The sequence below is a fragment of the Cupressus sempervirens genome, chromosome 8 (assembly GCF_028749045.1).
Source record: "Cupressus sempervirens isolate cs-2001-9-10 chromosome 8, ASM2874904v1, whole genome shotgun sequence".
Classification (NCBI taxonomy): Eukaryota; Viridiplantae; Streptophyta; class Pinopsida; order Cupressales; family Cupressaceae; genus Cupressus; species Cupressus sempervirens.
Window position 1 is genome coordinate 566,802,292 of NC_143125.1, and position 23,015 is coordinate 566,825,306.

At 34.6% G+C, this 23,015-nt stretch overlaps 1 protein-coding gene across 2 annotated transcripts in view; it reads right to left on the reverse strand.

The window, feature by feature from the left end:
• Positions 1-21,414, reverse strand: part of LOC149543659 (histidine biosynthesis bifunctional protein hisIE, chloroplastic-like) — a 97,176-nt gene extending 75,762 nt beyond the window's left edge. Inside the window, exon 1 of one of the 2 annotated variants that reach the window (XM_089798418.1) lies at positions 20,953-21,414. In XM_089798418.1, coding sequence (XP_089654544.1) covers positions 20,953-21,213 — 261 coding nt within the window. In that variant the 5' untranslated portion in view covers positions 21,214-21,414. The remainder of the gene's footprint in view (positions 1-20,952) is intronic. The other variant, XM_089798417.1, reaches the window with a different exon arrangement.
• Between the last annotated feature and the right edge of the window lie 1,601 nt (positions 21,415-23,015).

Below are 23,015 nucleotides of genomic sequence, written 5' to 3' on the forward strand. Positions count from 1 at the left end.
CTTTTCTGACAATGCTTCCAACCCTTCGACGTGCTCTTGTACGGAATTCTCCACGATTATATCATATTCCTCAATATAATAATAGTTTACCATAACAAATTATTCATAAACCATCATAACGGCTAACCACCATTCTACTTCCTATGATGAAAAACAAACTTTCTAAGATTTCAAGATAGTCATATAATAACATCATAACGATTAACTAACATGTCATCTTCATATGAAATTATAATGATTAACCATCTTACCATGATCATAACAAATTTTAATTGTCAACTAACTTCACGCGAAACCTCAACGGCTATATGAACATTTTAAATTGGGTCAAAATTTGGGACGTAACAACTGATAATTTTGATTAAGCCCCAAGAGATATTGAATCGAAGGGAAAACTATATGCACGAAATTGAAGGGAACAAAAAGACAAAGAATCTAAACAAACACTCAAAAACACAAAAGAGACTCCTAAGGGCTTCAAAAATCAAGTATAGGCTAACAAGCTGAAAAACATAAAGACTTGACGATAGCCTACAATAAAAGGATTCATTATATGAATTGGGAACAATTGGTTCATCAATCTTAGCCAATTAAATAGTGAAATGTCTCAGAAAAACACAAAACTCTATTGGAAAAGTTTTGTACTATTACCTACATTTTGAGATGACAAAATGTGGGACAACACCCACGACCAAATAAAAGGTTGTGGTTTTCTCAAATAGGAAGCAACAAGCTTCTTACCATCACATTTCTTATTTTTGATAATTATATTACAAAATAAAAACCATCAATCGTGGCCTCTTACAAAACAATTTTGATTTCACAACATCCAACTAGAACCCTCCGGAAGAAAAGGAATCTTTGTGGGATATAGTGAAACATCAAAAGCATATAGAATATTCATTCCTGGACAAAGACAAATAGAACTTAGTAGAGATGTTATATTTGAGGAAGATATTGCTTTTAAAAGATCAAAGAATTATGATGAGCAAGAAAATCACAATCCTACCTTAAACAAAGATGTATGTTCTACTCATGAAACTCAGTCATAACATCCTGAAGACACTTCTTATGAAAGTCCACCTGAATCAGAAAATCAGAACGAGTGTCTTGATGAAGATCAAAATTCCAACAAAAGAAAACAACCACTTTGGGCTTAGAAAATTTTGAAGGAAGTTGAAAATTTTGCTGCACTTGATGGAACATTCAAAAAAAGCAAAAGACCCCACAAACTAACATATAATACATTGATGAGTGAAATTCTTAATTCTGAACCAACAAATGTTGATGAAGCCCTCAAACAACAAGCTTGGAAGGATGCTATGACAGAAGAATATTACTCCATCTTAAAAAATGATGTTTGGGCTATAGTTCCAAGACCTAAGGGAAAATCAATTGTTTCTTCCAAATGGTTGTTCAAAATTAAACATGTTGCAGATGGTAGCATAGAAAAACATAAAGCATGTTTTGCTGCCAAAGGATTCTCACAGAAAGAAGGCATTAACTACAAAGAAACTTTTGCACCTGTAGCCCAATATACTTCTATTCGAGCTATGGTAGCTATTGCAGCAGCCAAAGGTTGGAAGGTTCACCAAATGGATGTGAAGTCTGCATTTCTAAATGGAACAATAGAAGAAGAAGTCTATCTGGAGCAACCTAAAGGATTTATAGTTCATAATGCAAAAACTCGTGTATGCAAACTAAAGAAGGCTCTATATGGACTCAAACAGGCTCCTTGAGCCTGGTATGAAAGAATTGAGAAATAACTCATGAGATTAAATTTCTCTAAAAATGTTGTTGATCCAAATCTCTACTTTAAATATATCAATGGTGATATGATAATTTTAAATCTTTATGTTGATGACCTATTACTCACAGGAGAAGATCACCTTATTACGCAATGCAAGAGAGATTTAACTTCAGAATTTGAAATGAAAAACTTGGGAATTCCTCACTATTTTCTAGGACTGGAAGTATGGCAAAAACCTGATGTTATCTTTTTGAATCAAGGAAAATGGTATCTTTTTGAATCAAGGAAAATACACTATTGATATACTCAAAAGATTTGGAATGTTGAACTGTAGACCTATGTCCAGTTCCATGGAGAAAAACTTGCCTACATCAAAATCCAAATTTGTTTATCCTACACTCTATAGACAAATTATTGGATCACTTATGTATTTGGTTAACACTCGACCTGACATATGCTATGAAATAAATGCTTTAAGTCAATTCATGTGTGAACCTCGTGAAATTCATCTTGTTGTTGCTAAGCATATTTTGAGATACCTACAGGGTACTGTTGGATACAGCCTTAAATACAAGAATATTGATCTTGATTTACATGGATTCACAGATTCTGATTGGGCTAGCTGTGTAGCAGATCGGTAGAGTACATCTGGGTATTGTTTCAGTCTAGGATCCGCTATGATCTCTTGGACAAGCAAATAACAATCCTCCATTGCACGAAACTCTACTGAAGCAGAATATATTGCAGTTGCCTTGGGAACCAGAGAAGCTATACAGCTTAGGAAGCTCATTGTGGGACTATTTGGAAAACCTCTATTGCCTACTACCATTCTATGTGATAATCAAAGTTGTATCAAGCTATCTGAAAATCCTTTATTCCACGATCGATCCAAGCATATTGAAATTTCTTTCACTATGTCAAATATATGGTAGAAAGAAAAGCCATTCAGTTAGAATATATAAACACTAGTGATCAAACTGCAGACATTCTCACCAAGCCTCTTTCCAAAGTTAAAGTGGAGCACTTCAGAAAGAAACTTGGTATGATTGAAATGTAACCGAGACTCAGTATCTAAAATTTATTTCATGTATAAAATTATATACATTCAAAGATGTTTAATGTGTAAACTCTTTTGTCATATGTGTGACTCTATGACTTATGGGCCCTCTACCTATATACATTACATTAAGATGATGATCTTTCTAATAATGTATACTTGTATTAACATTGTGAAGTGATGATTTTAAAATGTTTCCTATCATGATGGATTTCATATGACATGATATCTTTTGTAGGTCATGAGAGTAGGATCTCTTGAAACATGTTGATGAGATATCATGAGTCATGATGTCTTTCAAATCATTATGTTCCTCATGAGATAATCATGAGACACCATGATATGTTATGGTAGACATCATGCGACGTGATGTTAGTGCACATACCATAACAAGGATATATGAATATCATGAGACTTGATATGCATTATACTCCTTGATATCACGAGTAAGGTGATATCTAAAATTCATACTTAGTTGTCTTCCCTAGCAAATGGGGAGTGTTATTGAATAGTGTCGGTCAGAGACTACAGATTGTACATGTATGTGCATGTATGTTTTACATACACCCACATACATATATAATCCCAGTCTGATAATGCATCTTAAATCTGATCGAGCACTTCGTATCAAACTAAGATAAAATCTGTACATATATATTTGCATTCGATACCAAACATAATGGTCCTATGGATTGATCCAATATATCTCTTATGTTTAACATAATCAGTCACAAATTAGTTAGTACTAACTAACTAATCTGATCCTGTAGAAGATCAGATTAATTAGTTAATACTAACTAATCAATTTGGAAACTCGTGACTATTGATATTGAAGGATCGCGACCTATCTTGGAAGGCATCCATTGGAATCAATATATATGTACACCGATGCCTGTAGTATTGACATCGAAATAAATAAATGCTCAATACCTTCACCAGCAGATCAACATATATCATATTGCTCATTATCATTTGTATTCCATCTGATATTATATCTTATCTATATTGCATTCACAATACACAGAGATTAACATATTGCAGATCGATACACACAGATTAACATATTGCAGATCGATTCACAGAGATTAACATATTGCAGATCGATACACAGAGATTAACATTTTGCAGATTGAGAACCAGAGATCCCCAATATTGCAGACTGGGCTCTCACATACAAGGCAAATCACTTATACTGAAGGTATTACATATTGAACATATTACTCAGCATTATAGAAGGTACATCTGCTCTCATACCTGCAAGTAAAAGTACAAACTTGTTGGTAACCTGTGATTAAAATTTAAAAGAAACATAGAGTCTGATAGAAGCTTTATTCATTTACAATTATGTTCTATCAAATTATCATCGTCCTATTTTTAATTTTTAATAGCCTACTTACAATATTTAAGGAAAAAACATATTAAAAATAATCACAACTTAAAAAAGCATGCTTGGAATCTTGTTTGCAAACTCTAAGAAGGTATTTTCTATACTTTCGAAAAAGGTTATTTTCACTAAAGAAAAATTCAGTGGAAGTTTAGAGTATCAAAATTTCCTGAAAATGGAAAGAAATTTTGCATTTATTCAAAACTTATAATAGAAAAAACTTGAATTTGGATTTCAGATGAAATTGTTCCAAGGGAGAACTTTCTGAATGAAAATATATTGACAGAAACATTTTAGATGGTCTAGAGTGTGACACAGATTTATACTTTTACCTGTCTACTTTGTATTTTCAAATCAACAAAAATTGTATGTTGTATCTGTTTTCAAAATTAAGCTGCAACTGGTGAGAGGTAGAAGCACAGACGCATAGGTAACCATATGGCATTTACAACTGAAGGAGTACGGGACAAATTTCATCCATATGCAAGATCTTGGTGAATTGAACGAGGTAGACTGTACCAGTTCCAGTGGAGTACGATTGTCTTTGTCAATTTACAATATAATATGAGTGGTAGCCAATTTCCCCAAAGCCTAGATTTTCTCTTTGTGGAGTATTTCTAGGTTTAAATATGGTGATTTTTATTCTTCTCTTCCTCTTTTCACTATCATTAATTTCTAAATTAGTTAGTACTACAAAATTTCTTGTTTTGTGATTCTCCTCGCATGGGATTTAGAAATTATGAAGCAAGACGAGGTCCAAGTTCTATGTAAGAGTAGAGTTATTTGTTGTCCACTGAATCAATTATAAGTTTCCATTTTAAGGAAGGATTGCTAATGTCGTTCTCTAATGCTTTAACAAGTTCAATCTCCTTTTAAGGACTTAATCATGAGTAGATCATGCTTAGGGTTTGTTTCCTTTCACTCGTATCTTTTAATTAGGAGAACAGTAAGATTTGCTATGGTGGGCTCCTAAAACAATTTGCGAAGGAAAGAGTTTTTACCCTATCTCTATGAAATTGAACCTCTCGAACATAAGCAGAAAGAAAAGTGAAAAAACAAGAGGAGGAAAGTCCTTGGGATCCTTGACATGACATGTGATCTTGATGACATTGACTAACACAATATCTTTATGCTATCTAGATCCACATTTGGAGATCCTAATGATCATCCAATTCCAATTGATAGCCTTGCAGATCATCTCCCACCAATGGGCACTCTTGCTTCTACTCTATACCATTTTATCGAACATCAACAAATTTGATTGCAAGCATCCAATGTGATCACATTGATAGATGAGCAAAGCAATTCAATGATATGCACAAATATTCTACCATCATCACCTATTTCTATCGAGTTTAGCATTGCCTTAAATGAACTCCCAATGATTCAGCATAACAAGACCATCATTCTTTCTAGCAGTAGTTCAATGGGAGAAGTACTTGATAAAACTTGAGTATATATTGTGTGCATACTACCTTGGGGATCCAAAGAACACGATTGAAACTTGATCTTCCTATTCAATTACAATTCCAAGATAATTGTTACCCCTTAGACTTTAGCACCTATGCTACTATAACTTGCACCATGCTTCAAATTGTCACCATCTTCAGTTAGACCTAGGGCACATGATCTGAGCCCAGCACCTCTCATCACCAACCTAGAGACCATGACACTATTTGTAAAGAAATTATGTATTTTCTTCCCACAATTTCTTTCCAAAACGGAAGAACTTCAGCATGCATCTATGGGTCTACTTCTTTGTAAGGCAAGAGATTATGTATGACATGTATGGATCTTCTTCAACCTATCGTATTATCCATCCATCTCCAGTGCATGAGGCATCACATTTAGAGGGCATTACCTAATCTATATCTTCATTTTCTTTCGGAAGGTGTTTCATTCTCTACTTAAGCAGGGTCTTATGTCTATGATGTGCACAATTTTGGTGAGTTAATTTATTAAATTAATTATTTTAAAGTTGTCCAAATAAATCTAAATAATAAAAGGATGGCTTTAACTAAATTAAAACTGACTAAAATAAAGATATATTATAAAGTAACTTTATTTAATGAACTTCTCCAGCTTGTTCAGGAAGCCACTCAATGAGAAATTCTAGAAGGTCCGTCAAATTATTATAAAAGCAGGGTTTTGCAATTCATTTAGACATGTTTAGATGTTATATTGGATTTCATGAATTTTACTGATGCTTTGCATTGGGAATTGCTGGAGACAAAAACCTTCAGTGATTAGAGGAGCTGGACAAAAACCTGGCTCTTCCTGGGAGTGGATTCAGGATGGAGTTCACACTTATGCACACTTATGCAAAATTGGTGAAGTCTCCACTGGAGAGAAATTTGTAGATACAATGTATCTACAGTCTGAGATGTTTTCATCTGATTTGGGAAAATAAAGAATATTTCATGTGCTGCGGGAAATAAATAAATATAATAAATATTTAAATATTGCCCAGCTATCACATGTAAATATTATGTCAGCTGTTAAAATATTTCATTCTGAGTATTGACCAAAAGATTAGTGGGACCCGGTCCACTAATATTTTCTAAAGTTCGAAATTCATAATAGCAGATATCACCGCAAATGTGATTCTAGCATTCAGGTTAATTAATGAATGTTAACTGTGCTGGAGCCAATTTTTTGAGGAGAAAATATATCAAAGTTTTGTATAAAAGCTATAGTTCCCAAAATGTTGTGGGCCCATTCCCTTATATTGATCATAACAATCACAAAGTTTGGTTTTCATCCTCTATTGCACAAGGGTACTACGGCTACAAATATTGAAGGATTATTGTGCTCAATACTTTGTAATATAGTTCTGGGCTAAATATTTCAGAAAGAAGCATTTCTATTGGTTCTTCCTTTGCCGCAAGCGAAGAAGCCATAGCTGAAGTATTTGCTATAAATACATTTGTTACATCTCAAATTTTGCCCTAATTTTTAATTTGATCATAATTGTTGGTTTAACGAATTATTTCTTTTCATGATCATGTGAAATGAGTTAGTTATCTATATACATTGTACTAACTATTGATGATATGGCCGGTAATGAATTATTCTTTTCATGATCACGTGAAATGAGTTAGTTATTTATATACGTTGTACTAACTGTTGATGAAATGGTCGATAAACTATAACTGTTATTAGATGATTAGCAGTTGTTGATTTAAATTAGCGATTAATATGTTCTATTTTGTATTACTATGAAATTAATATTTTGGCGAGAATGTTTTACATGGGTGATTGTAGGAGAAGATCGAAAAGAGGGGAAGCATTGCTAAACGGGATCATCGGAATGGGATGTTCATTTGGTTCAGTCATCAAGATCGGCAGGTATGATCTTAGACTTCCTTGGAAGGGATATGATGACATGTCCACAGGTTACATTATGGAACCCGCATGAGCTATTAAGAAAACAATATAGGAAAAACATAAAATAATCTAATTTAAAATATAATACATACCTTAAGAGATTGATTATTAATTTTTATCATATCATTACAATAAACACTTACATACGAACACATAAATATAAAAATGAAATGGCACCAATAAATTATAATAATATAATCTAATGATGTCACCTCATCAATATACTTATGTGAACGTATATAAGAACATATTATAATAATAAAATAAAAATTATAACTCTTCAACTCCTCATTTTTCTTCCTTATTTCTTTTCCCTCTTTATTTTCTTCTTTTTCAAATTGAATTAATGTTTTTGAATTTGAATGGACATCTTGGAAACAGAGACCGTGAATCGACCAAGGCAGTATCACTCTCTCTCCTTTTCATTATCTGCTACATTCCCATTGCAAGCTGGGCATAATCATTTTCAGCCAAAACTGTCTTTCCAACTACTCAACCAACATTACCTTGTTCTCCCTTACTCTGTCGGCGTCTAGAATCTGTAATCAAGTCTCGACTAGCGGGTGAACAAATAGCCAACAGGAGTTCTGGCCAAGGACGGGAGAAGCCACGTCCAAGCCCAATCACAGGTCATGAATATACACAATCGCATTTCATAAATTCCTTATTTTTCTATGTATATGTTCTGTCATGTCCCCATTTTGGAGGCAATTTGATTTAATTAATTTAATTAATTAAGTTGTCCAAAATTATGAATATTTTATGAGGATGACTAATTAATTATTTTAATTAAATAAATAAGTGGTATTAAGTTAATTATTTATAAAGTTATCAAATAAATAAATATTAAAAGGTAACCTTATATTTAATTAATTTAATAAAGTGACTTGAATTATTAAATATTTTTTATAAAGTCACTAATAGATAAAATAAAATAATGTTCTAGAAGTTTCTGGAGAAAGTGGAGAAAAAGAATAAATAGGCACCCCGGGCTTCATTCTAATCATCCAGTTGTTTATTTCTCTCTTGACATCAAATTGTGATTCAGTCACATAGTCTATTGTGGAGCCAAGTGGTTTCAGATAGTCAGTTGATCTTTGGGAACGAAAACTCCTTTGGATTAGCATAACTGAGGAAGTGAAATATCTTCTGAAGGGTTGCACAATTGGAGGTGATACTTCAGTCACTTCAGCTAGGGCATCATTGGGCCTAAGGCCATTTTCAGCATTTCAAGAGGCAATTTTAGCAAGGCTGAAATTATTGGAGGTCATTTCTAGCAGGTCTGCAGGCTGAAAAAGCAGTCCGAAAAAAGCAGGCCGAAAAAGCAAAACCAAAAAAAAGCAGTTCGAAAAAAGTAGGCCGAAAAAGCAAAACCGAAAAAAAACAGTCTGAAAAAAGCAGGCCGAAAAAGCAAAACCGAAAAAAAAAGGCAGTCCGAAAAAGCAGCTCCGAAAAAAAGCAATCCAAAAGAGCAGTTCGAAAAAGCAAAACAAAAAAAGCAAATCCGGAAAAAGCAAGTGGAAAAAGAAGATCGGAAAAAAAAAAAGCAAGCAGAAGGGGCAGCCTTGAAGGAAAATATTACAGCCATCCACAATCAGGTTCTTCACTTCTCATTTGGCATATTTTCTGAGAAACGTAGGTTTTCAGCTGAGTACAAAATATAGCTTCAGCACTTCATTATTTTACATTGTACTTGTCTTTGTTTGCCATTTGGCATTATTGGTATCAAAGGAAGGCTAGGATTTTGCAATTGAAAGAGCGTTGTAATTTTTAGACCATCTATATTGCAAACCTAGAGTTGATGATCAGCTTATTAGTTTGCATTCCAATTGTTTGACAAAATATCAATTGGTTGTAAGTTCTCTTTTAGGCATAAATATTGTTATAATCTTGCATACTAAGTGTTTATATTAATGCCACTTGGTTGTAAGTGCATTAATGCCATCCTAGGTTGCATCCAAAGTATTTGTCATAATTACTAATTGCTGTAGCTGCATTTTGCAAGTAGTTTAAGTCACATATATGTATTGAATATTGCCAAAATTAGTTGCACATTCATATTAGGTCATTGTTTAGACAATCTGGAGTCTTTTTGTAAGCATTCTCTTTGATGCCATTCGAAACGAGAGTCATTGCAGCAATCTGAAAAGTTATATCAGTCATATGACCTCTTGTATGCAAAGTGTTTGACACAATTCTTCGAGCCTTCAATCAGCATTTTAAGATCGGATTTGAGCAGGACCATTACGGTGGTATCAGAGTTTGCTTGCAAAGTGTTTGACAAAATGTCAAACCACTAAAGTATAAAGATTTTTGGTGTTTGAAGAAGTTATAACCTGTTGGGGTTATTACATGTTCAAATGCAGTCGGCTACATATTGCTAGGACTGCAATATATGTTTTCATATTCATAACTTCTTCCTTATCTAATTAGAATATCCGACTGTAGCCGGCTATGCATTGTTAGACTGAGATTAATTTACAATACCTTGCTGTTGGTCCCTTACATTACATAGAGTTCATTAAAGATCTTCATAGAATATCTTTCTGATTAAACATCATTTATGAAATCGAATGGTAGATATAGAAACTTAAATGATTATATGAACCAACATAAATAACCATGCTATCATAATTTCCAAAACAAAGATCAGAGTACTTTTAGATTCTCTAACACCTAGGATTCATCGGCGATGAAGCCATTTAAATGGTGAAGAGGTATGAATAAAACAGAATGATCATAATCTTTCAGGCACCTAGGATTCACCGACAGAGAAGCCATTGAAATGGTGAAGAGGTGGAGTTAACCTGCAAGAACCAAGAATGAAATCAAATATGAATAACTATGTAATGAAACACTTAATAGCTCATGTTGTCCCAGTAATGGAATCTGTTGTCAAGTCAAGTGGTGGTGATCGGTTCGTTGAACCCAAACGGAAATTCTTGGCCAAGGTAGTTTATAGGCATATGTGTCATTCTATGATCACTTGATGTATGTAGATGTCAATTATATAGGTATAACTGATTGGGCACTCAAAATCATTCGGTAACTCGGAGGGCTAGACTGAAGAACATCCCAAGCCCGATCTCGAGGTAGGGAGGGTTGTTCTAATATGTTAAGATGTGTGAGGATAAGTATGGTCCGAAGTTGGGAGGTTAAGCTTATGTCAATGCTTCTCCTCTCACCAATGCCAAAGATTGCACAACCAGATAAAGGATCCTCCATTATTACTATATATTTTTCACTATTTTACTTGTTAATCATTTAGCATGAATACTAGATAGCCTTTTTATTTCAATTAGGGTAATTAAATGCCATCTAAATTTGAGTAAGAATATGCATACTTTCAGTTAAGCGTGATTTCAGTTAAAGAAGATAGTCGTTGCTTTATTTTTTCAGCTGAATATGTTATCAGTTAGGAATGGTTAAATTATTTACAATGAATATGTCTCTCGTCATATCAGCTGAACATGAAAATACAGTTGGATTAGTAATAGTCGTTTAACCAAATATTAATACAGTTATTTCCTGTTATTGTTAAAAGAAGTCTTTGTCATGTGAAATGGAATCAGTTACTTTGTAATCGTTACAAGATATAGATCTTAAGATGTCTTTGAATTGGTTATGAAAATTCATTTGTTACAACATTCTACCATGAATACCAAGAGCCACATCTGCAGACCACAGTGGACTTAGAAATGCCCAAATCTACTTATGAGTTAGAGTAGTTGCTTAGAAGCGACATTGGTACTTTAAGTCTGAGGTGCTACGTATAATCATTGCTGCGCATTATCAAAATTTCAAGGGCTGCAAATATATTTTGTCGTGCATGATTAAAAATCTCAGTCCCTACAGAGCTGGTGAAGAGTAACAGCTCCAAACAGTGATGGCCTATTGTAGAGATTGAACAGATCATATTGGAATTCTGTATACTCATCGGTTATGATAATGGCATCATCCTTTAGTAGCTGTAATTAATGTCTGTTAAAGTTGTGAAAATCTGATACAGTATTTTAAATCTGCATTATTGTCATTTGTGTGCAAACTATCAATATGCAAATCTGAAAGCAATGGAATTTTAAATACTTGTAATATATATGATGTCATGGTTTTTCTACTCAGTCTACAAGAGAAAACTCGAATCAAGTTCAGAACAGTGATCTACTTGTTGACAAAAGATAGTATGAAGAGTGTTTGATGTAATGCTTCTGAGAAATAATTTATATTTCATTATGATATAACCATACTATGTTTGACCAAATGCCTATGTTATCTACGTGGATCTTGTCCATGAACTTTGAATCAGAATTAGCTAAGGTTCTTACAGTTTTAAGTACATGGGTCTTGTTATATCTTGAAATTGCACTATGTTGAAGCTAGCTCGACATTCTAACAAAACATGGGAGTGATCCCAAGCTGTGAGATGTTACAAACGAGATCAAACCCATAGAGGAGGCCAACCTAGCTGCATAGTGCTGATCCAACCCAACACAAATTAAACCTAAAGCCTCATCCTATTCTACCAATTGCCAAGGGAAAGGAGAAGGAACACAAAAAATGAAAGGGGTGGCAATGCACCTGGATTAAGTGGTGTTTCTTCCTACTTACCACAGCACAAATAAGTAATCAAAATGCCAAAAGAACCTGCACAATCCTCTTTTCTACCAACTCTTAGAGGTTTGTATGAAGATTAAGGTTTGACAAATGCTAAGAGGTAGAAAACTAAACCATTATTTAACCTTACAAATGAACTTAAAACAACATATAAACATATAAGAATAATGAACATTCATTCAAATATGAAGGTAAGAAAATTTTACACAACACATAAGTGGGGAGGGGTAAAATATAATAATTCTCATTAAATAGAGGATGGATGACAATTTACTATTGTAAAGAATGAAAAATGCATGGCACTACTAAAGAAACAAGGGAAGAACACCTAAAAAAAGAGCACAAAGTGCTTATTGTCCACAAAATGGACGCAAGAGAAAGGAGCGCATGACAAAGGCCAAAACCCTAGCCACAACCCTCTTAATGATACTTGACATAGTTGTGTGAGAATCCCTCGTTTGGGAAGCATAAAAATCACTCCAAATACCTCTACCATACTTATGTGTTGATGATTCTAAGGAATAAGTGCAAAAACCCTCTTGGAACCCTCTACAAATCACAGCCCAAGAATTGTCTAACAAAAAGGGGTTTGCAAATCAATAAATGTAGCATGGGTGTCACTTCTTCCTTTGAAATCCATGAAAAATGAGTTTGCTGCCCTTTTGGAGCCTCCGCAAATAGATTGGTAGTTAAGGGAGTCATCATGAGATTAATGATGTCATGTATATTTTTTATGCATTTTGACATTTCACATAATCCAAGCCCCATCCATACAGATATTTGGCCCTTTGTGGGAATATGGCACCTCTCAAATATGTTTAGGTATTCCTAAAACCTTCACAAGGCCACCTTGTCATTAGATTCCAAAAAACTTACTCCAACATCATGTTCCTTCAATCAGGTCCATTTGTAAGCTTCATCCCACAACTAGATATGAGAGAAACTACCAACAACCAAAAGGCAGCAAACCATTTCCGTTCAAACTGTAGAGTTGAAATTTGCATGCCTCCATTGCAATTTAGGCTGTACTTTTTGTGAATATCTTAGTGTCCATTCCCTTAGCATTTGAGTAGGTCCATCTTAGCCCTTGCATCAATCTTTTCCCTCTATGGATGCTCAGAGCCCTTGTCACCAGCTATATTCGAACATTAGCTTTGCATTAGTGTGTTTCCCTTGCCACCCATCATCTTTGAGCGTGATTCTTTTGGATACTAGCGTCTCGCACGGACATCTGTACACTGCACATTCGTCTATTGACATCCCAACATTCAAATGCCAGTCTTGTGCATGCTTTCCACTTGTCACTAGCTTTTGTCAGTGGAATAGCTTACAACCTTCTAGAATGAATGGGAAACCTTTTTTTCCTCCTCTTTCTTTCCTCAAATTCATGCTTTCACCTATATTAATCCCTCTAAATTCTCTAAGATCTCTACAATCTCTCTTGTGCTTTTGCATTGTCTTGGCTCTCTGTAACAAACGGATTTTTATAACAAAACAAAGGCAAACTAGAAAGAGTTTTCCTCAACTAATTATTGAACAATTAATAATGAATTCCTTTTCATGAGACATTAATTGCTTTTAACTACCAACGATCAACTGTAATAACTATAATAATGATTAACTGAAATAATCATGATAACGTTCAACTAAAATAACAGTAACATTGATCAACTGTAATAACTGAAATAACGATTAACTGAAATAATCATGATAAAGTTCAACTGTAATAACTGACATAACAATTTACATACATAAATGTAAAGTAAATGCATAACATGAAAAAGAAAGAACATATAAGAAATATTAGGTGAGTCTTTATTTGGTTGTGCAAGCCTCAGCTTTCGGTAAGAGGAGAAGCATTGACTTGGGCTTAACCTCCCAACCTCGGACCATATCTATCCCCACGCAATCTATTGAATAGAAAGGCCCTCCCTACCTCAGGATCAGACTTGGGATACTTTTAGTACAACCACCTGAGCATTCTGGTGTTTAAAATGTCCGCACAGTTATGGACGGAGATGTATGAATATCTGGCTCTGCTGACATCAAGTGCTCGTAGATGGAAAACATGCCTTTAATGACCTTGGCCAAGGTTTTTCTGATGGGTTCAATGACCCGATCACCACAGCTCTACTTGACAACAGGGGAAAAATAGTATGAACAAGCATGAGCTATTAAATGAATTTAACTTAAAATTGTTTTGTCATGTCTAACTTTTATTTCCTTTATTCTTGCAGATTCTCATCTCACCTCTTCACCCTTTCCATGGCTATACAACAGGTGAGTCCCAGGTGTTCGAATCTTAGAGCAATCGGCTCTGTCCTATTGATCCTTATAAGAATATTATATGTTTCCAACTTATCACATTCTATGATCTAAGAAAAGTAGCTATAAGCATTGCAAAATAATATTATTTAGTTATGACTTTCAACGGCATAAATAAAGTATGAAAACATGTTATGGATACTTGGCTTTTGTTCATCTTAACTGATGATATTATAAAGAAGGATGATTTGCTTCATAATTTGGATTTGTATCTAACTGTTATAATAATTAGATTGCAGTAATAACTATTATAAAACATATTGCAATACTTGGGATTTGGACATCCACATAACCTGGTAGAAATCTGGAATAAGATGGAGTCTTACTGGGCACTAATAATCAACTTCCCCACAGGATGAATCTTCAGTCGCGATTTTCAATGTAAATCACAACCACGTCTTCAGCAAAAATCAATGAAAAAGGCATTTGTTGCAAAGAAAACGCATTAGAAATCGGGCGATATGTAAAAAAAATGTAGAAGTATTCGGTTGATGTGTGAACAAGGAATCGAGTGATATATTGTGTGTTCATGGTCTCTCTCGACTTCATAATATAAGAAGTATTCGAAGTCTCTTTGGCTTCCAAGAAGCCGTAACATAAAAGGAAGAGACTTGGCTCCTGATCGCCAATAAAATATGCCAAGTGTGCATTTTGGTTTTTAGCAAGAAATTGAATAAATATGGAAAAAGATTTGAAGGTTATAAATCAAGGATAATTATAATTTATATCCATCTATTTGCACGTAAATATACTTATGAGGTGGCATCATATTATTTATAAAAATAAGATTATGGTGTCACTTTATTCCTATATCTATGTGCACGTACATGGGTATACACTATAATGATGAGGTGGAAAATCAATCAAAAACCATTTGAGGTACATATTATCTTTTATTAAATTAATTTATGTTTTAAATGTTTATTTAATAGCTCATGCGGGTCCATCGATTGTATCCTAATGCTCAAGTCGCTAGGTCCTTACCAAGGCAATTAAAGGTCATACTTGTCAACCTAATAGTGAGACTAAGCTAATATCCCATTTCGTTGATCCCGTTTAGCAATGCTTCCCCCCTTCATCTTCTCTTGCAACTACCCGTGCAATATTTCCACGATAATAACAAGTTCCATGATAATTTCATAATAACATTTAATATAGATAAAGAATTTAATTATTAACCATAATTCCAAAATCAAGCAACTACTAAACATCACATGACAAATAATGGATAACGACCATCTTCATTAAACAGTTAACATAATGAATACAACAGATATAAATAACTACCTTCTTCACATGATTATGAAAGAAAAATCCATTCAATCTAACAGCTATAGATAAATTCTAAAATTAGGTCAAAATTTGGTATGTAACACTCTCAGAACTCTCTTGTTCTCTCACTTGCTATAGCAAAACTCTTGCAATGATTTCGTAATATCTCTTCATCTCTCTCGTGTCTTTAAGCATCTTGGGATTTATCACATTATATATCGATAATCTATTTTAAGCAATAGGGTTTTTGCTCCTCTAGCGGGGTTTGTTTCTATTTGCATATCTCATGTAATAGGGATTTTCCTCCGTCAAGTGAGGTTTGTTTCTATTGCACTGTCATTTATTTATCTTTGATTATGTCTATCTATCTATCAATATGGCTGTTGTGGAGGTGGAAACACCAAAGCAAGGACTTGACAAAGGCAAGTCTCCAAACAACACCAAACAATATTCCCTCCCTTCCATGTGTACAAGTTTATTAGAAGCATTCAACCACACGAGGGTGTTTAGAGGAAAAAGGGAGACACTTTAATAAGATGTAGATCTTTGCTTTTTCAATCCACAACGCCATTCAGATTGTATGTGAAGGAAAAGGGAAATCTCCAAATATGATTCCTCTTTATAACCTGAATTAGATTAGCTAGTACCAGAAGGACAAAGGGCACCAATTCCAAATTCGAATTATAACAAAGAATGCAATACAAGGAAATACACTCTTTGGCCCTTATAGGATAATGTGTATGCAAGAATGAACCAATTGCTTAAATAATGTAATCTAAATGCTAAATGTACACAATCAGCCCAACTAGGATATAGATTTAGGATAAAGATATGAAAGGAAAGGAAATATGAAAGACTCACCTTGAAAGGGGTAGTAGAAGATGTATTTTAGCTCCAAAAATCGTGGATCCAAACTTGTTTCAAAAAATATCCGACTGTGGATTCCCAAAGGAAATGACAAAAGGAACAAAACCTAGAAATCGTTTGTCCACAATAGCAGCAAGGTCTAGATCGACATGGAGAGTCGGATTCAAGAGAGGTTGACGTGTACTAGGGGTATTGTAGCAATGTTGAACCAGCTTCTCCAAGAAGCTCTCGGAGAGTTATTTTCAAATCCCCACGTAAAATTCTGCTATATTGCTCCTGCACAGAAAATGAAGGGTTTTTGTTGTTTGTTGGTTGAGGACTTGCCTTGGTCAAGCCCTAGATCGAGGAATCAACCTTGTAAATGATGAATGTAAATGTAAATGATTGAAAACAAGATAAATGTTAGGATTCACCTTGCTTAAAACCTTTGTCAATAAGGATTTTGTTTTGTAGTGTGTTGTAGATCTTGAATTAGGTATAGGAATGTAGGGTATCTCCACAATTTGCTACAGATCTACCATAATCCCATCATTGTGCCATGGATGTAAATGTGCATCAATGTAGAGGATAATGAATGCTTCAATGTAGATCTCCTCCCTTGATGGCCAACAATAAGCTAGATCTTGAAGAGGAAATGCCCACAAAGGATCCTTCAATGCTTGATAGAAATCTCACTTGCTTGAATGCTTGAACTCTTTGAATGCAAAGAATAGCTTGCTTGTCTTCAAAAGGATACAAGCCTTGAGAGATGAAATTAGATTGTATGTTATGAAAATGAAGCCTCCAAGTCTCCTTACATATGAGTTTTCAACTGGGAAAACAACACAAGTTGATTGGAGAGCGGGATTAAACTAATTAAACCCCCGAGGCTTTTCGAGCTTCAAGCCCCGCAAACCCTAGGGTCAAGGTCGACGTGGATTGACCTTGACCAATCCAAGTTGACTTGGTCCCAAGGGGGAGGACGGGAGAGTCACAGAGCTCAGGCAATTGTCAGAAGGAATAGAGAAGAAAGTGGAAGGAAACAAGGAAAAGAGAGCACCAAGCACTAGTCCATCTATGGTCCAAGAAAGGCATTATGGAAAGGGTGCTAGAAGGCCTTAAAAGGCAAGTGCATCGATTTTAAGATGGTACAGAGGGTTTGCTAATATTTATTTACTTCATTTACTTCCAATTATGTTATTTAATATATTTTCATCACATATATGACTTTTGCATCTTGCAAGTTATTTGAAGTACAAACCCAAGTTTTTGCTAAATTCTAAGTATTTTTTGTCGCAGTTCGTGCAAGACTACAACACATTGCTCAAGCATTCACACACCGCACTAATGCTTGAAGCTGAGACAAACTCTCTATCGTCTAGTCTTTTCTTTTCTAGAACTAAAATATTTATTCTCCTTATCTATAATAAGATATTTCCATTAGTTTAGCTAGTTAAAGATATCTAGATGTATGTTGTGAACTTGGCTCTCAAGGGACGATAGTCACCTTTGGCGGGATCAATTTTATGACATTACGCAAACTCAAGTTCACTTCCCTCTATTTGCAAATCCACTAGTAGTCCAAAAACCTAGATGAGTGTACTTGGTCAATTTTAATCCGTTTTATCAAACTATAGATACCTATTTGGATGTTTAGTAAGAGAAAATTTTCAAATGACTCAACAATTGACCAAGTTGTTAGCTAGTTTTTTTTGAATTATCGAGTTTGCATAACTAGCCAAGGTTAAGGAAAGCGAAAGTCACAATCAAAAGTAAAACTTTGCACCATGAACAAATAGGGTTTCTTAGATCATGCATCAAGCCTAGGGCCTACAACATGTCACCCACTATTGAGCTTAGAAGAAGAGCATGTCCATCTTTGATGCCTTAATTAGAGAAGCCTTTCATTAAGCATTGAGCACCAAACATCCATTCCGATAATAGCTAATGAGGAAAGGGAGTGAGGGATGTCGAAAGTCCAACCTTCAACGATAATCAAGACGTCACCAAGGAGATGAAGGGTAGATGATCTCAACAAGGATTGATGACATCAATGCGAGGATCAAGCTTTCAAGGGATTGAGGATGGAGGAATGGTAGGATAGTAAGGGAAATCTCATAGGTCTAGTGAGATGACTTAGACAAATGCAAAGAGTGAAGGGAATGAATCAAGAATTGAGGCTCGGAACAAACTCTTACCTTGTACCCAATGGGCTGAAGGCAAGGAGAAAGTTGAAAGTTCAAAAACTAATGATTTCAATACTAGACATTTAAGGACTTTGACTTCAAGGTTAGGGATTGGGAAGGCAAAGGTAATAAGCATGTCTAAAAAGGGATGTAAGGATAGCAGAAGTGGATGGCTTGATGCTCGGTAAGAGGAACAGCTAGGCAATTCGCAAAGAAGACTTTAGGTATTGACGAAACAATGACTTGATGCACCAACAAATACGACACTTAGCAACATTTACTTTTTGGACCCAGTGTGGAGGAAAAGGGTCCTAAACAAGTAGGGAAGGTGGTTGCAAATAACCAAAATCTAGTAAATCAAACACTTACCCTTTTGCAAGATTCAAAAGAAGAGATTTGAGGTTATGGAAACCAAAACCCAAAAGAATCCAACAAGGCCAATACTTGGTCAATTTTGGATTTAGTCAAATTGGATTTTTGTCTAAGGAAAGAATGAGAGCACTAATGCCACAACAAAAGGCATAAGATTGTCCAAGAAGATCCATGTGGGATTTCTCAGATCAATTTAACTAATGGGCCATAAGAGGGCATGAAGTTACAAGAGTTCCTTCATATGACTCATTTCACCAAAACCCATTTTTCATTATGTATTTCTCATTTCCGCCTAAGTTACACTTGTAGGAGGTATTTATGCAATATTACACTTATTAAAAAGAATCTTGGAATTTTAAACATTTAATGATTCTCACTTAGGTATCTTATAATGAAATGTCTTTGCCATGACTTAAGGTACACAAGTACCACTAGAATCTCATCAATCCTTGATTACCAATAGTTTTAGATATCAAATTTATCCAATTAAGGTCACTTTTTTATCAATAACAAAACACTCTTTAGCCTGATCTAAGCTAGGTGAATTCATTGGCAATTAACCTCATTCTCAACATGAATGTCCAAACTTGTGAGTGCAATATCTTGATTAGTGTACAAAGCATAACAGGAAATTGACCTAGTGAGAGTATGAAGAATTAAGACATCAGCATGAACACTAACAACACCAACACAAAGATTCAAACCCACAAGCATAATGGATTAGTGAGGGCAAAATGCCCACATCCACAATAATCCAGTGAGTGTTCGAACTAGGTGGCTACAACAATAATGTCAAGATTTAATCATCACACTATGTCATATCCAATCAAGGCCATCTTTCTTTTGGATAGTTTGAGTAATTGATCCATTGATTGGTAGTTTCACTCTTGACCTCTTAGTTAGACTAAACAAACTCACCTCCTTAGTCAAAGTGATTGTGACTTAAACTCGTGAAACCTCTTGGTCATGCCATCTCTTTGATGCATGCATCCAACGAAAACATATATTTCTAGGCAATCTTTTATATTGTATCTTTTCATATCCTTAGCATTTGAGTAGCTAATATTTGCATTTTACATTAAATGTATGTTTGCTTGTAACTTGCATAACTTGTCATCATTTACTTTGATCCAAGCTAATGCAATTGGACTCTCATTTAATCTTACAGCTCTCCATCTTTTCTCTTTCCTTTGTGGTTGGGAGTGCACAAAGATATGGATTCGGATTAAAGATGTCGCAATAGGATTTGGATCTTTCTGAACTCCATTTCCTGGAATTTAGACTGGAATCACTGGTTGGGTGTTACGTTACAAGAGTCTAATTTGAATATTTGACACTGCAAGCTAAAAAATTTATGAAATTGAATAATTACTCAAAACCTCACTTGCAGTTCACTTCTACTTCACCACAATAAGATAGCCCATGCTCAACTGACAAAAGTAAAAGACACGCATGCTGCTAAACAAACTGTTAAATCAAATCAGAAAGTGTCAGAAAGTGGGGTGATTGCTGGGATCAATTTCTCAAGTTTGAATGCTTCGGGCAACCAAATAGTGGATTGAGTTACAGTGAAAGAGTTTTAAATAAACTAAAAACATCATATGAACAATTTAAGCTCAATTGATCTGGATATACGATACTCTATTAAAATGGGCCAATACATGATACTCTTATTACATTGGACTGCTAAAAAAGTACGCCTATACATTTTGGGGATAAAGTTCAACAGCTTTGAAAATTACCCAATTAGTCGACAAACCTGTGTTTTGAAATGGCGGATATCCTCACTGTCATCGTTGTTAGTTGATTCACTCCCTTGAGATGTGTGTCCTGATGCAGCAGCAGCATTGACTACTAGCAAGTTAAAATTGCAATCATCCTGTCTCAAATGGCAGGCATTTAACGGGTATGTGATGTTCTGGAAGGAATTCACATTGTTTCTGAGATTGGAATGTACCAAATTCCGTACATTGATAGCATACAAAGATCTCTGTGACACTGCTGTGAACATAGCCGCCATCTTCTCTACTATCTGAGCATGGAGCGGAACCTTTCACTGAGGATTGAAGGCATTCAAACCCTAAGCATATGTTTCTTGTTGACCTCTTAAGCCTTTTCTCTTAACGGCACTCCTTCAATTTTGCTTTTCTAATTCAAACATGTTTTATTCAGACCCGTTTATGAGAGTTCCCTATCGAGCGGTTATCACAATTTTCAATGTAAGTGTCTTGTGTATTTTATAAGTTTTATTGTTGGATAATGAATGAAATTGATCTAATATGAATAGCTTGGTTACTGAGCTGTCGTTTTGCACAATGCTTAACGGTAGGAATCTCTTCGAACTCCTTTCTTAAAAAGTTAATTTGGGATCAACTCCAAGGTTTCGAGTGATCTTGCGACCTACTGAAATTCGTTTAGTAGAAGATAAATGTGAGTATTTACAAGAAGGCCTTTGCTAGATATGATCGATTTCGAATAACATGACCAATCTGCTTGTTGTTTCAAAATTAACCACACAAAAAGAGATATATTTTTGGTATTTTTTGTTTTTAAATAAATGTAATCTAACAATGCAACTATATGAATTCCTAATTTAACCAAGGGTTAGCAAAGCAAATAACAAAGATAGGGTAACAAGAAGTTTAAGCAAATGACTTGAAAAGTAAATCCCTAACGGACACAAGCCACAGAAACAACACGTTTGCAAATTAAGCCTTTGAAAAGATCGGTGGATAACTAATGAAAATAGGAGTAGCGCTTCCTTAATTCCACTAATGCAATTGTCGATAGGAATTCAATAATCGTAAGATGTTTCACTTTTTATCAGATCGCAAGGCCACGGAAAGTGTGCTCATGCGAGACAAAAAAGTTATACAAGAACAATAAAGTGATCTCTTCTCCAACTAGGTATGTTAGCGAAATTTGTAAACCCGTAGCAAACACCATAATTAAAAGATCACTCAATCAAAATAATACAATAAAACTATTGGCTCCATTACATTCCATGAACATACATTCACAAAATATAACACACTCAGGCAAGAATAACTACATTTTGAATGAGAGCACCAATAGCATATATTATTGCATCAAAATAATGGCTTGAAATACATATTACATTCCTAAATTTATAAGAAATCTTCTCCTTAATTTGTGTTGAGAGTGAGAGATCTCTTTATGCAAACATATGCTTCTAAACTAATAAAACAAATCTATTTATATACAAACTAACTCTTTAACTAATGTTAAGTAGGACTCCATCCATATTTATAATATTTAATGGATGCACAAGCCTTTACATGTCTTAAAACAAAGAAAACATGAGAAAATAAGAAGAAGAAAGTCATTAGATGGTGTAGGAGTCTTTGGAGGTGCCAAAAATAGAAGCTCAACCTTCACTAGATGCTTGTTGGAGTTAAACTATTATCAAAATGCATTTCGATACATGAAAAACTCTAAATTTAGAATTGGCAACTAATTGTTGGTGCACCTATGAAGAAGCGCACCTTGGGAGAAATTTGTGCAAGGTGCTTAATTCACCAAAAAATCAAAGTTCTCAATTCTGAAAATGGTTTTTGGGTTTTGCTCAAATGGGGTTCTAGATCACTTTTGTGTACTTACGTTGATCCTTTTGATGATTTACACCCTTTTTATAGCCAAAAACTTTCATAGACATGAATCCTTATGCTTCTAAAATCCCAAGGCACCTGTGTTGAATCTTGTCATTAATAGTTGCATAAAATGAGAAACCTATTCTAGTTCATGTGTCCAACTTCTGTATCTTCAATCTTTTCTTCTCTCCAACTTCCCGATTTTTTCCAG